Here is a 16,251-nt window from a genome sequence, read left to right as displayed (position 1 = left end):
GAGAATCAAAGTTTAGAATGATTACATTGAATCAGTATGTAACAGAACCATACAAAAACATTTAGTGATACTATTATATTCTTTTTACTAAGATCATTTTTATAATGATATAAAACACAATGTTCAATAAGAAATGGGTAAAATGAAGAGATTTATTTGTACCTGGGACAATAGTGAAAATGGGAGAGTGTGGAAAATTATTGTAAGGACAGACCATGAGTGACCATAAGCATGGACTTTTTAAGGTAGGTCTGTAGAATCATTAGGTCTTAGGTTATCTTTATATTTAGAATAAAGGAATATGTTACATAATTGCCAGAACAATTAAAAAAGGTATGACAGATTTACTGGAGAAGTAAATTTTTCTAGATATAAGACAATAGTTACTCAAATGTTACTATCTTAGATCTTTCCTGACCATCAATATAACACCTCCCCCTTGCTCCCTATCTCCCCTCTCTTCTTAACTTTTTCTTCATGGTCTATATGAAAATAAAACATGCCAAATATTCTAGTCACTTACTTTCTTTATCCTCCTATCCTCCACTTACCACTAGACTGTGCACTCCATTGGGGGCAGGTACTTTGCTATCAATTATTTTACCATTTGTTCACTGCTGTTATCTCTGGTGCCTAGTATATAGTAGGTACTCAATAAATATTTGTTAAATGAATGAGGGAATTGTTGGAAAGTAAAGTTGTTAATGTTTTGCTATTGTAAATATATATACAGATCCTTGAACAGTTAATATGGCTGGTTATTTAATTTGGAATAATTTCTTGGAAGTGGAATTATTAAATGAAAAGTTTGATTTTTAATGCCTTGGATACTGTGTGGACAGGTTGACCACCAGAACTTTTATATGAATCGAATTCCCCTCCCTGGCCTTTCTGCTTCACCCTTGGCAGAACACTTTTAACACTTTTAAGTGCTACCTTAAGAAAGATCCTTTTTAGTTCTGAATCTGGCAGATTTAGGTTGTTTAGAGTTTTTGTTTTTAGTCCCAGTAATAAAATAATTCATGCTCATTCCAGAAAAGCTTGGAGAGAACAATAGTAGAAGAAACAGTAGTACAAAGGAAAGAGAAAAGATTTAAGTTATCCTTAATCCTACTACCCAAAGAACCATTGCTAACATTTGATTTGTATCCTATTTCTTTTTTCTTAGCAAATTTTTGTGTGTGTACTTAAGGCATTAAAAAACAAAACAAAACAAATTCATTTTAATTTGTTTTGAATTTAATTAAATAAAAACTTGTTTTATGTGGAGATATTTTTCTTCTTGATTTTGAGGATCAAAAATAAGTCTAGATAATAAAGGAATTTATTATGGGGTAATAATAGCAGACAATTACCTGGATTTATGGGGAAGAAGCCAAGGAACCTCCTTTGGGATTTATTCTGTTTTGTCTCCATGGACTTAAGGAAGTTTCCCCAGGTTCTTCCCTGCAGAAAACTGAGGCACTTGTTTCCCTGAAAGCGCTTTGTTTATACCCGTATTAAAGTAGGTACAACTTTGTGGTGTGTCTCTTTATATAAGTGTTTACTTTAGCCAGAAAATAACTAATTCCATTAAGAAAGACACTGTATTTCTCAATTTCATTAAAGCCAATATTTAACTTAGTGTGCCAAATGTAGACACTTAGTCAATGTTTATTGAATGAAGGTCTTCAAATCTTAATGGGAGTGGGGAGACATGGGTGCAAGAGATTGCAAACTGGATTGCTTGATTACTATCCATAATCTTTGTGGAATTGTGGGGAAAATGAGACGTTTTAGAGGATGGAATGCATTAACAGTCCCAGGTTTCAGAAATGGTAAAAGATTCCTATTCGGGCTGAGTGGATAGTAAATTAAATGTCATTTAGGGGTGGATTTCAGAATAAAATACTAAGATTTGTTTAGAAAACATTCTGCAAGTACCTCCTATGTTCTGTGTTTTGGGGTAGGTGCTGAGGCAACAAGGATAAAAGGACATGGTAGCAAACTCCGCGAGGACAAAGGAGCAACTCCGAGATGTTTGCCTTTAATGTGAATACTTTTGGATTATTTAGTGGGGAAGCTGACACTACATAGTTTCATTATAATGTCAGTGCTGTAAATGCAAGCACAGGATATTTTGCTTATTTGATGTGTATAGCATCTCATCTTTCTCCAAACCGACTTCATGAGTTTTGCCCTTTAAAGTTTCTTTTATTTAATCCTAATACCACAGTGTGCCCATTTCCTCAAGCCAGAGATACTGGAGTTATCCTGGATATTGTCTTGTTCTTTGATATCCCTACATTTGGTCCATGACAATGTTTTGTCAATTCCATCTCCAAAATGTCTCTTGAATCTGTTCATTTCTCTCCATCTTCATTGCCACCACCCTAGTGTAAGCCACCACCATCTCTGATATAAACGATTGCATCAGTGCCTCCTGATGGTTCCTGGCTTCCATTCTTTACTTTTTCTTCTAATTATTCTCCCCACAGCAGCCAGAGGAATCTTAAAATGTAAATTGGGTAAAGTTTTCTCTAAAATTCTTGAGTAGCTATAAGGCTACTTGTATGACTGTTCATCCTTCTTCTCCTTTCCACCTAACCTTTCTTCTCCCCAGCAGTGTCCCCCATCCACCATGAAAATGGTTAGAAAGAATGTGACAGCAGAAGGGGCATGTGTAAAGATGGGGGCAAGAAACCACAGGTTTAAGAGCAACTCCGAGATGTTTGCCTTTAATGTGAAGTGTGGGAGATGAACTTGGAGGCAGCCCTTCTATGTTTTGAATTTTATTTGATCATTGTGTGCCTTTGAAGAACTGTTGAGCAATGAGTGCTTTATTCAGATTAGAATTTGAAATAAATACCTTAGAGGAGGAGGAGTATGGACCATGACAGGTTAGGTTGTTTAGGATGCTGTTGTACCTGTCCAGGTAAGAAAATTGTCAAGAATAATAACTTAGTTGATGCAGGGAGTGGTTTAAAGATTTAGGATTTAAAATTGGTGGGATATGATAATTGGGTATGATAGATAGTAGAAGGGGAGGAGTAAAGGATGGTTTCCATCCTCTAATCCAGTGACTTAGTGGATGGCAGTGTCCTTGCCTGCCTTTAGGAATATGAGTGATGAGTAGGGTTTTGGGTAGATGTGAGGGGCTGTAAGTGGTGGTGCAGGAAAGCCTTACTCTAGGGTGGAGGTCACAGCCAGAGCTGAGAATCATGAGTTTGTAATACAGGGTGCTTTTCACACCCACACTTTCACACCTTTACATTGACATTCTAAATTGCTGTTACAAGTTGAAGTTTGGATTTTGGACAATTAGCAAAGGAAGATTTGGGGATATCGTGGGGGTCTTAGAAGGCCCTGTTGCTGCTACCTATCAATTACTACTTCTAGTATGACTGGGCCTCATGTTGTAAACATATCTCAGTATGGCCAGGAAGATGAAGGCATAAGGGTAGGAAATTTTTCCTTGCGTTTAGTGTTGAGGTTATTGATGAAATTTGCTTAGAACAATGGAATGGTAGGGGGGAGACTAGGTTGCACTGGGTTTTGAAGTGACTTGGAAGTGTGAGATGTTTCTGAAACGAAGAGGAAAGATGAGCAGTGCGCAAAGCTAGAGGGGCATGCTGCATTAGAGGAGTTTTAAACATCATTGTTAGATATATTTAGAGACTGAAGTGAAAGCAAATGTAGAGAGATTGAATTTCTAGAAAAGAGGTTGTGTGGAGCAAGATTCTAGAGGAGTTGAAAGATCACTGGTGTATTTTTAGGGAGAGGTATTACCCAACTGTGTTTTAGCATTTTTAGGTATCTGTAGGTGAAGAGGGATTTGACATAGGATTTGTTGATTGAGTGGAGCACAACCATTATCCTAATCCAGGCTGCCATCTTCTCTTACTTTGAATTATGTTGCTTGTCTTGGTCTATTCTCTTCACAGTACTTGAAGAAATCTCTTGAGAATGCACTGTGTTCATGTTGTTATTAATAGATCTGGTGTCCGTAAGAAGTGTTTAGTCCCTGACATTGGAAAGCACTTGGGCTTGGGGGAGGCCCACTGAAAAGGAACCAGCCTAGTGAGTGGCTTTGAAACCTTGTGAGGAGTAGATGAAGAAATTAGGGATGTTAGGCCATGAGAAGGAAAGTCTCTGGTGAGATGTAGTGACTGTCAATACCGGAATGATTTTCACTTGAGAGAGTGCTTAGATGTATGTGCCCTCTAGTGGTAGAAACTATTGGGGAGCATATTGATACAGTGTAAGAAAAGATATTTTAAAATAATTTCTAATACAAAAATATATCTCAAAATTAAAATGAATGTTTGGCAGAATAAACCTTGGCTGATTTAAATAAAATCTTGAGATCTCATTGTTGGAAGGACTGGTCTTTTTAACCATAAAAACCTGAGTTTGAATCTTTGTGGACTGTGACCACTGGGCAAGTTGTTTAACCCCTTGGCTTCATTTTTCTCATCTATTATTTTGGGGTTGTTGTGAAGCTTAAATGAGGTAATGTATGTGTAAAATCCCCAACTTCAGTTCTCAGTGGATATTAATTCTACTCTTTCAAGAGTGAGTGTAGCTTTCCAGGAGTTTGATGGAAAGCAGTTTCCCAGAAGCTCCAGCAGTGATTAGATTATCCCTGTGTGGGTGTTTGGTTGTCTTACCTGGTTGTTTAACCTGTTTTGGAGGAGCTGGATTAAATGACCTCTAAGTCGAAGAATAATTGGAAAGAAAATGAAAGACCAGCTCAGTAGCAGTGAGTGCTCCTAGCACCCAGGTTGTGGTTTTAATATATACTAAAGAGAATCAGGCTCTCTGGAGAAATGGTTGATTATAGATCTGCAGCAAGAAATACTACAAGCTGAGCCTGGAACATTTTGACATAGTAGGTAGAAAAGACGCTGTTAAAAAGACTGAGGATTATGTCAAAAGGACTCAGGAGCCAACTTTAAGTCTCCCACTGGTCAAAAGATGAAATAGTTGAGTATTGTAGGGAAGAATTGCAGTGAATTGAAATACAATAGTAAAAAATAATTTGTCGTCATTGGAGGATGCTAGCGAGCCAAGTCATTATTTTGAAAACTAACAAATGAAAGAACCAAGGCCTTTTCCTTCCTTTCCTATATGATCTGTACTATTGGGTAACAATACCAAGTAATAAAAGGGGAAAGTTTCTCTTTGTAGTAATACTCCAGCTAATAAATACAGGAGGGAGATAGAATAAACTTATTTTGTAACCTCAGTGAAGTTAGGGATCTAAACATTGGGCATCAGGGACTGCTGCCTCATAAAACTAACCAGGCTGCATGTGCCTCCTGAAGGAATAACAAACTACCGCATGGAAGTAGTCTTGCCAAATCTGATGAGGTGTCTGTATCTAGTTGTCAGTTCACATGAAATGCAGAGAACAGAGAAACATGTTAAACTGTATGACAGGGATAAAAATCAGCAAAATCCGGACTAAAAACAATCCTTGTCTTTCGAAATGTTTATAGGTAAAATAAATTTTCTTCAAAGATTTCCTCAAAAAGATCTTGAAAATAATTTCTTTGAAAATTCTTGAAGCATTAATATATTTTATATTATATATTTTATATATTAATGTATTTTAATATATATTTAATGCTTCTGTTGAATTTCCCTATAGTCTAAACTACCGAATGAAAGTACATCAGTCCCTTTTATTCTTGGTACCTTTTACTTTATGCAACTTCTGGCAGCCCTCAGATAATCAGCTGCTCCTGAGAGTTGTTTTCCTGCTTGATGTTTGTTACTGTGTTACTGTAGGGTTTTACTCTTGCCATTTTCTGCTGGGGGTAGGGTCCCCCTTTTTATAAAAATATTTTATTATGAAATTCAAATGTTCCTTTCCCCCCAGTTTCATTTCCTAGAGGCAACTGCTGTTACCAGCGTGGAGTATATTTTAACCTTTTACTTCCTAGCAGTGAATACAGCTTTTATATTTTTTCTTGTACTTCACTCTTCACAGCATTTTCAAATTATCTACACTGGTCATTGCTTTCATTAAAAATGAATTGTGAGTTGTGAAATATTGCAGGCATATACAAATAGAAATCGTAACAAACACCCGTGTACTCAGCACCAAACTGAAAAAATAAAACATTACAGGTGTGTAATTAAGCCATTATACTCTCTTTCTGTTTGCAGGTAGAACCTTATCTCCAATTATGCCTTTGTGAATTCATGTTTGTTTCTGTGCTTTTGCAATTTTTGTATGTGTTCTTAAACAGTATAAACCTATTTGCAAGTTTATATGTGTTTTTTATAAGTTTCTGTATTTTGCTTTTGTATAGCATACTTTGTTAAAGGTTTTATTAAATATTAGCAAATCATTCTTTGAAGTAGTTGTTCCAGTTTACAATCCCACAAATATCACTTGAGCATTTCCATTGTTTTGCATCCTTTCCAACAACTGGTATTGTCATGTTTATTAATTTTTATTAGTCTAATGGTTGTAAGGTGGTATTTCATTTTTGTTTTAGTCATGTTATTTTTCTAATTTGGAAAAAAGGCGTCCTTTCCTCATCCCCCAAAACTTCTCTGGGACATGCCATGATACATTTCATGTTAAGGAATTGCCACATGGTTGTTCAGTTATTTCTCAATGAACCATTCTCTTAATGTGCTATGAGAGCAGGTTGTATTAAAGCTAAAATCTTGGATACTTCGAGATAATGGGATTCCTTTCTGTTCTTGTAAGGAACTGAAATGAAAACTTTTATAGTACATTATATAAAAATGGAAAGTCCTTAGTGCCAGAATATTTGACACTTCATGTTTATATTATTTTTCTCTCCTTTATAGGCTCCGAGCTCTGTCCAGTGGTGGGAGTATTACGTCCCCTCCTCTTTCTCCAGCATTGCCGAAGTATAAATTAGCAGACTATCGTTATGGCAGAGAAGAAATGTTAGCACTTTTCCTTAAAGACAGCAAGGTATGAAAGTAGGAAAGAGTTCAGAAGTATGATTTCAGGGTGTGTACAATGATGTACTGATACATGAAAATGTCTGTGGCTTTTCTCTCTACTGTACCTTTTTTCCTGCCTTGAAACCTGCAGTAGTCAACAGAGGTGCTTGTAGGTGTAATGCACGCTGTATTTTAGAGAAGACCTAAGATTTCATTACAGGAGTAGAACACTCATGGAAACAGGCGAATAGTCAACACTTAATGCTTTGTCTAATTTCCTCTTAGCCTCTCTTCCATATCTGTTTCTATCCCAGTCTGATGGCTGAAAAATGAAAACTTACTTTCTTACTATGCACCTCATACTGTTCTTAACACTGAGAAGTTAGGAGGAAGAAGAGGAGCAGCTTTTCTTGTTCTCTCCCTTTTTAGTTAAATAGGAAATTTTTCATGGGGAGAAAAAAATGTGACACCACACTTGTGTCACTTATAAATGATGAAAACTCACATTTTAAGTACGTTTTTATTATCTGACTAGTGAGAAATATTTTCTACTTTAAAAATAAACTTTATTTTTATTAATGGATTTGAGAATCTCAAATTTTAATGGTAGTTGCTAAGGACAGATGAAATTGCTTGTACTACTCCCCTTATCACCTTTGCTTTAAGTGTGGAAACTTTTGCTCTTTCACTGTGCACTCTGAAATACCAGAGTTAGTGCTATATATCAAATCGGAAAGTGGTAGTCCAGTGGGAGGGTGACTGGAGGTATTAATATTTGACCCTCTCAGGATATGTAAGTGCCACTGAAGATAATTGTGGTTGAATAAACTTTAATCCATATTTATAATAATCACAGATAAACAGAGGAATGTTTTTCTTGTACTTCTTGTCGTTGGAGGGATAGCATTAATCTCATGGTCTTGTGTTTGGTTATACAGATACCTTCAGATCTTCTGGATAAAGAATTCCTGCCTATTCTGCAGGAGGAGCCCCTGCCACCATTGGCTCTTGTACCCTTTACAGAAGAAGAACAGGTTTGTGCCTAGCTTTGAGCCTCAGGTCAAACCCTTGTTCCTTCCCACTGGGGCATGAAATAAGGAAGTTACTGGTTAGGCCTTAATGGGTAGTCTGCATTCCCCATAGGTCTGCTTCCTTCTTTCTATTTTTTTGGTATGTGGATGCCTCTCTTAGTTGACTAGATTCTGTTTTAGATCTGAAGATGTTGAGTATCATATAAAGATAAGGAAATGCTTCTAGGTCCCTAAGGACTAGGGGAACTATCTCATAACTTGTTTGAGTAGAGAGAAAGACTTTTTTTCGGTGGGAGTTAGGTTTTCTTTCTAGAAAAATACAGTTTTCAGCAGTACTTAGCAACCTGAATTCTCCCCAGTGTGTTCTACCACTAAAGGAAAATGTAGGCCTTCACCTCAAAATGTGCTTAAAAATGTGTTCTTCTGTCACCAATTTTAAAAAAATGATACTGTGAGAAAGACTTCTCGGCTGGAAAGTAGTAGATTTTGTGTTATCTTTATTTATAATGTACTGTGTCCAAAGATAAATAGAAGAGTTTGTGATTTCAAGGACCTTATGGTGATTGTAGTAAAATGGAGAAATAAGAGCTTTGTTGGAATGTTGGAATATGAACTTAAATGAAGACTCATCATTATTTCATATGCCATAAAATTTGTCCTTTTAAAGTATACTATTCAGTGGCTTTTAGTACATTCACAGAGTTGTATAACCATCACCACTGTGTAATTCCAGAACATTTTCATCATTACACTTTGTGACAATCCTGGTTGTTTCCTCTATACTCTTGTCATATTTTGCATGAGAAAGAAAAGCTTATTAAAACTCCATTATAGCTGTGTTACATTCTAAGGAAGGTGTGTTTTTCATCTATGGTGAATTTTAGCTCCACACTTAAGCAATTTTTCTTTTGTTTATGGTTTCTTCTAAATCAGACTAGTTCTATTTTTATTCATGAAACTCAGTATTGTCTGTGGTCATCAGCACATATTTTCATTGACCAAAAGGTGCTGTAAGGAGTGCTTGGGAAAGAAAGGGTCCTGACTCTAGTGATTGCTGAAAAGTTCCTTTCCAAAATTGACAGATGTCTTTTTCGAAGAAACTAGCATTTGGCTCTATTTTGGTTTAATTTTTCTTAAAAAGGTTTTTACTACAAAGTATTTTAAATAGATAAATATAGAGAATATTACAAACACCAGTATACTTATAATTCAGGTACATCAAATCTTAAAATTATTACATATTTGTGTGTCTTTTTGTTTGTTCTAAAAATAAGATTTTTTATATAGATGAGACTGCGTGGGTGTACCCCTTTCTTCCCAGAGATTACTATGAATTGGACTGCTTTTCTCATTCATGTTTTAGTATTTCATTACATATCTGTTTATCTGAAGTTTCATTTTATACGGTTATAAATTTTATATTGAGGACAGCATTCTATAGTTTTTATTCTTCAGCTTGCTTTTTTCTTTGAATAGTGATTTTTAAATTTACCTGTATTGATACACGTAGCTTTAAGCTGCATAGTATTCTAGACGTGAGGATATCAGCAGTTTTCCCAGTCTCCTTTGGTTGAATATTTAGGTTGTTTTCAATTTTTGCTATTGCAAATTGTGCTTTAGTAGCATTCTTACAACATAATATTGTAAAAGTGGGATCCCTGGGTTTTGGTTCTTTGCATTCTTTTAAAATTCACTGGATACTGCCACATTAGTTTCTAGCAATTTAAGCCTATTTGCACCTTTACAATAGCATATGAAAGGTCATTTTTGTGCAACCCTCCAGCTCTTGATTTTTAAATTTTGGCCAAAATGATGGCTTGTGTAGTTGTTTTTAATTTATGTATTACTATGAGGTCGAGCATCTTTTCATAGGCTTTTGGGCCATTATGGTTTTTGATTTGCTTGTGTCCTTAGACCACTGTCCTACTGGATTGTTTGTTTTTCATGTTCATTTCATAAGTTCTTTATATATTCTTTAAAATCAATGAAATATTTTTTATTAAAGAGATAACTCATATTCATTGTAGGAAATAGAGAAATGTATGGAGAAGGAAATCTCACCCATAAACTCACCATATAGAGATAATTACTAATATTTACTATGTTTTATTGCAGTTTGTTTTCTTTGTATGTATTTAGTTGTCAAAATATAACAACAAAGACTGAATCCAACAGCATATTAAAAGGATTATACAGCATAACCAAGTGGGATTTGTTATCCCCCAGAAGGCAAGGGGTAGTATGACATAAGAAAATCATTGCAATATACCACATCAATAGAACGAAGGAAAACAACCACTTGATCATCTCAGTTGATACAGAAAAAGCATTTGACAAATTCAATACCTTTCAAAATAAAAGACTCAGTGAACTAGGAATAGAAAGGAGTGTCATCAGTATTATTAAAGGCATGTATGAAAAACCCACAGCTAACATCGTATTCAATAGTGAAAAACTTGACTGAAAGCTTTTTCCCTAAGTTTGGGAATAAGACAAGGATGCCCACTGTCACTGTGGATATCCAATATTGTGTTGGAAATTCTAGCAGTTAGGCAAGAAAAAGAAATAAAAGGCATCTGAATTGGAAGAGAAGTAAAACTATCTGTGTTTGCAGATGACATGATACTACATTTAGGAAATCTGAAGAATCCGCCAAAGAAACTATTAGCACTGATAAACGAATTAAGCACAGTTATAGGCTACATAACAGCACACATAAATTAGTTGTTTTTCTGTATACTAGCAGTGGACAGTCAGCAAAGGAAATTTTAAAAAAATGTTCCATTTACAGTACTTGAAAAACAGTATACTTAGGAATAAATCTAAAAGGAGGTATAAGACTTTTACACTAAAACTACAAAACTGTTGAGAGAAATGAAGACTAAGTAAATGGAAAAGCAACAGTGTTCATTAAGCCTGAAAGACTTAAAAATTGAAATCAGTCTTCTGTCGGTGCAGTCCCCATCAAAATCCCATTGGCTTTTTGGATAGAAATTGACAAGCTGATCCTAAAATTCATATGGAATTGCAAGGGACCTTGAGCAGTTAAAACAATTTTGAGAAAGAACAATGTTGGAGGTCTCATACTTCTGATTTCAGAACTTACTACAAAGCTATAGTAATCAAAACTGTGGTATAAGGGTAGACATGCAGATCAGCAGAATAGAGTTGAAAGTCCAGAAATAAAACCAAATTGTTCTGTACTCCTAAATTGCTTTCAAGAAGCTTTGTATCAAGATACCTGTTTTGTTCCACTGCTGCTGTAAGTATAGCATTTTGCCATTACTTTTGCCATGGTCAGTATTTTTATTTTTTCAAATTTATGTACTTTTTGAGTAAGTAATAAATCACATGACTTAAAAACCAAAATTTTAGAACAGTATATAATAGAAAAAATCATCCCATCCCTTTCCCCCGCTACCTGTCTCCCTTTCTGGAAGGCAGCCAGTGTTAGTAATTTCTTGTGTATTTTTCAAAGTAAATATAAAATAGATTTTCCCCTGTTTTCATACAAGTGATGGTGTATACCAAGCATTGTTCTGCACTTCCAGTATTGAATATTTCCATTGAATAAAATTTTCTGCAAATTTGGAAGAGATGTTCTTCCATTGTTTAGTTTGCTTATTTCTTCCCCCAGTGCAGCAAAGTTTTTCACATATTTTTATTTATATTTATTTGTTCCTTGTCAGTTTTTCTTTTAGATGTTACCCTTTTTCTTGTTAATTTATTATACTATTTGAGTTAACCCTAACCTGTTTTTTAAATTTTTAAATGACATTTAATTTCATTTGTAATTTTTTAAAAGTATGGAAGCTAATTTTTATGTAGTTCATTATGCTAGTTTTAATCTTTGTGAAGATTATTCCAATTTTTTTTAGATGTTAATAATTTCTTTTTATTTTTCCTTAAATGAGTTCCTGGCTTTCCTAGAGACTATATGGCCCAGAAAAGCTTTTTAGTAGGTGTGGAGAAGGACTTGCTACTAGTTACCAAAATATGATAGACTTTTAGTCAATAGAATGAGTAATTGAATCATCCAGAAACGTCCTATGACATTTCTATGAAATAGGTATTAAGTAAACTGTTAGACAAATCATTTGAGAAATCAAAGACTAGTCAGCAAATGCTGCTGGGGACTGTTGGGTAACCATTTGAAAAAGAGTCAATAAGGTATGCAGTCTATCTACACACCAAAATTAGTTCCAGATTGCCTCAAGGAGTAAACCTTCATTTTGTTTTTATAATGGGAGAGTTTATGTTAAGGTGCTAAGATCCGGATGCTATAATTATAGGGGCTTAATGTAAGGATTGTGATGTTTTCATGGTAGTCACAGAGATAATTAGAGTCCATTTTTGGAAGCATCTAAAACGTATCATTTAGGATTTCCTGGCACTTATTTGGTAGCCTTTATTATTCATAAAGTGTGTTGGAGTGGGATAGTGCTTGAAACTGGCAAAAAATTAACATTTTGATGTTTATCCTTTGGGTGGTCAGGTACCTCATCAGGGATTGTTTGACCCTGTCAGAGATTGTTTAGATCTTTGCAGACTCGAGTTTTGCATACTTTTTCACTCCATCACTCCTATAGGGAAACTGAATCCTAATAATATAAAATAGCTTTCTGCTGCTTGTCTTAAGTTTCCTGAAGTTACCTGAAATAGATACTGTATCTTTAAAATACAAGTTAATTTTGTGCACTCTTGCTTTCTGTCTTTCTCTCTCTCTCTCTTTCTCTCTCTCTCTCTATATATATATGCATATATGAAATATTACTAGAAAAAAATGTTTTCTTAAAATTGATACTCAAAGAAGATCTGCTAATTACTCTTGGTTTGGTACCCTTGGATATATATCTCAATTTGAGAAGCATGACTGTACATTACACCTGTAATGTAGGTTGCTGCTACCAGATTGGTGTTTATTTACATGACATCAAAGAAAATTATTTCTGTGTTTCTGAATAGATAATAAATGAATATACATAAAAATTCAAAAAGCACAGAGAGTCAAAAGCAAGTCTGTGAGTCATCCAAACTGTGTACTATTCTTTCTCAGGAGTAACCTCTGTTTCCATTTTCTTGTATTCCCTTCTAGGGGTATTTAATATATGTGCAACTATTCATATGTCTATTTCTTTAAACACACATATACATAAATGGTAGCACACTATGCATACAGTTCTATTCTGTTTTCACCTTAGCATCTGTAGGAGGTAATGGCAAATACTTATTTAGCTTTTAATATGTGTCAGGTACTCTTCTAAATACTTGTGTTTTAATGTGTTAAGTGCTTGCAATAATCCATGAGATAGACACAAATATAATTCCAGTACACATTATGTAGGCATAGAGAAGTTGAATAAAGGAGCCAAAATTCAGATAGTCTGACCTCACCATGCTCCTAGTAACAACTGTGCTTTTTATCTTCATCTATTAGGTTGACTGTATGAAATAGCAGTTTTTGTGGATCACAGATGGTTGAATATTAGCAATTTCATATGGTTCCTTAATAAATAGAGTTGTCTAATTTTTGTAAACAGCTATATAGGATTCCTTGTAGGTGACCATGATTTTTAAATTTGCTTCTGTTGGTTGATGCTTAGGTAATTTTTGTTTTGCTTTTACAAACAGTACTGCAGTTAAAGTCTTCCTGCTTATGTTACTTTTCACATGTGTAAGAAGAGGAATTGTGTTAAAGGGATGGACATTTAAATATACTTTGAAAAACTGCTTTCCAGAGATTATATCAGTTTGCACTTACAGCTGCAATGTGTGAGGATGTATGAAAGCATATCGAGTTTCCCTGCATCCTATATATACATGGGTGCATTTGAGTTTTATGTATGTGGTAGTTTGGTAATGAAGTGTTCAACTGCATGGGGTCCTGGCATGCATGATGCAGTAGCCCTGACCTCTGATTTTCCAATATTAGAATATATTTATCTAGATTTTGGAGCTTCCTTGTCTTGCTTAATTGTGTTTGAGAGGCATTATTCAGTAACTTCACTGGTTACTTTGGCTACAAGGTAAGTTAATACATTTGTTTCAACCAGCTTCTAAAACAATTATTAAATAAGTTTTATAAAATTACAGCTTGAAATAAGTGTTGTCAAGTAGAGTCTTTCCTTTAATTTTTAGTTCCAGATTACATATTAAGTCTTTAGTTTTGAAAATACTTCATTATATGATTATACTTATAAAACTCAAAGGAAAAATATTTAACTTACATTTGATAAGCTGCTAAAATTTACGTGAAAAATTGTATTGAATAATTCTGAAAAAGACAAATAATGAGGGAAAAATAACTGATAAACAAGAAATTCAATAATCAGAGTAGAAGTTTTTAACTAATTACATGTTGATTTCTTCAGAAGAGGTATAGACGTCATATTTCAATTGATTTTGAATCAAAACAGCAAATCAGGACTTCACATTGGAAAACAATTTGGATATAAAATACAAAATATAATTGAATGGTAGGGTTCTTTTCAACCCAATTCTTAAGCCTTACTTAAAGCCTCTCTGCCAATGGTTACAGCTATGCCCACATTGCATTTTTTTCACTGTACCACACCTCTGCACTTTTGCACAAATATCTGTTAGGTTCTAAGTGAGCAGAAAGTATTCAGGTAAGGATATATTCCAAAATTTTTTGAGCTTAAAACTCTCTTGGAAAATTCTCTGTCAGATGCCCAGGATTTTTATATTTTATAGATCACATTTCAGTTTTTATAATTGCTTCTTGTTTTATTTTTCCTAAGTTTATTTTCTATACCATTTATCCAGAAGTGTCAACATAATATATTTTTGGCTCCCAGGTCTCCTGTCTTGTGCTCCTTTTCATGTTTGAAGGTTACCCATCTACTTCTATCTTAATTGTACTTGACCCTGTTCCAGACTGACTGTGGGTGTAAGTGCAGGCTAATGACTGGGTGATTTGGGTTTTGTTAATTTTTTTCAAGTGCTCCCTCCATTAAAGTTGATCTGTAGATTCTTATTTGGCTCTTCCCCATTCACTTATGATTCTTGTCATTGTATTAACTACTACCTGGAGTTGCTAATTCACATTGATGATCAGAATGAGCCAAAAATGATCATTTTACTGTTTCTTGTGCTATTCTTCATTTGTGACTCCCCATCATTTCCACCTTTCACTATTTAAAGGATCCTTTCAAAACAGATCTCTTTTACCAGGTTTTATCTGTTTGTCATGATGCATATTTACCCTGTCTGTGTCCGTGTGTATATATTGCATTTAGAGTTTATTTGTTTAATATTTACTCACAGAACCTAATATAGTGTAAGGCATTGGTTGTCAGTGTTTGTTTGATCTGAAATGTTAAATTGAAATTTCCAGCTAAATTCAAATTTTAGATCATCTTAGTATGTAGTGTAGTTATGGTTTCCTATTTCTGGTACTAATTAGATGCTATTTTATAGTTGCAGTGGGAGATGGGAGGAGCAACATACAGTTTTATATGTGTTACTCATTTTTTCTTTCCTTTTTTTTTTTGACAGAGAAACTTTTCCATGTCTGTAAATAGTGCTGCTGTCCTGCGATTAACAGGACGAGGAGGAGGAGGAACAGTGGTGGGGGCTCCTAGAGGTCGAAGTTCTTCAAGAGGGCGAGGTGAGCTTTTATGTGGAAAAAGTAGTAATGGAGTAGGATGATAGGGAAAACACTTAAAAATATTTTAATGGTTGATTTTAGAAAAACTGACATTGACTGCATACTAAATGCCCTGAACATTTGCTTCTGAACCATTTTCTCAGTGTGTCTGCTATACAACTGTTAATTTGGAGCAGAGGAGGTAATTCTAGCTTAAAAATGGACTGTGAAGGAATCTAGGTGTTCAGTTAACTTAGCACATCGTCATTATCCGTATTCCTCATCCCAAGGCAGCCTTGCACTCCCTGTAGTGCCTTGGCTGCTGGAGCTGCACGAAAGACCCTGCAGGCCTCTGTGACACAGGGTTTGTATATAGGGCCATGTGCCAAGAGTGTCCTCAGCTAGAAGAGAGGCTTATATAAGCTGTCTCATGAATAATAGGGCTATTTTAGAGTAGAACAAGAAATGACTATGCAGCATTTATTTAACCTAGTCTTTTCTTAAAAGGATAATTCTTACTTCGAAATTACTTGTTTTTTAGATATCTGTTACCTATTTTTGATTCATTGGTTTTCTGCAACATCAGGTCATTCTTGATTTAGTGTAGATATTTCATTGAGCATTTACCTCTAAAGTGGTTAAGTCATTGCATAGTCTAAACATACCTTGTAATTTTCTTTAAGAGGTGCTCCAGAGGTG

The 16,251-nt window shown here is 34.8% G+C and overlaps 1 protein-coding gene across 6 annotated transcripts in view; it reads left to right on the top strand.

Moving 5' to 3' along the window:
- The window catches only part of GIGYF2 (GRB10 interacting GYF protein 2), a 123,589-nt gene that overhangs the window by 25,895 nt on the left and 81,443 nt on the right, over positions 1-16,251 (top strand). For all 6 annotated transcript variants that reach the window (XR_005030167.2, XM_036911882.2, XM_036911873.2 and 3 more), the window contains exons 4-6: positions 6,811-6,940; positions 7,851-7,946; positions 15,462-15,573. Coding sequence is in view for 5 of the 6 variants with exons in the window: in XM_036911882.2 (XP_036767777.2) it covers positions 6,811-6,940; positions 7,851-7,946; positions 15,462-15,573 (338 nt within the window). In the remaining variant the exon portion in view is untranslated. The remainder of the gene's footprint in view (positions 1-6,810; positions 6,941-7,850; positions 7,947-15,461; positions 15,574-16,251) is intronic.

This window comes from Manis pentadactyla, chromosome 6 (genome assembly GCF_030020395.1).
Source record: "Manis pentadactyla isolate mManPen7 chromosome 6, mManPen7.hap1, whole genome shotgun sequence".
Classification (NCBI taxonomy): Eukaryota; Metazoa; Chordata; class Mammalia; order Pholidota; family Manidae; genus Manis; species Manis pentadactyla.
This window is presented reverse-complemented; position numbering and strand designations above follow the sequence as displayed.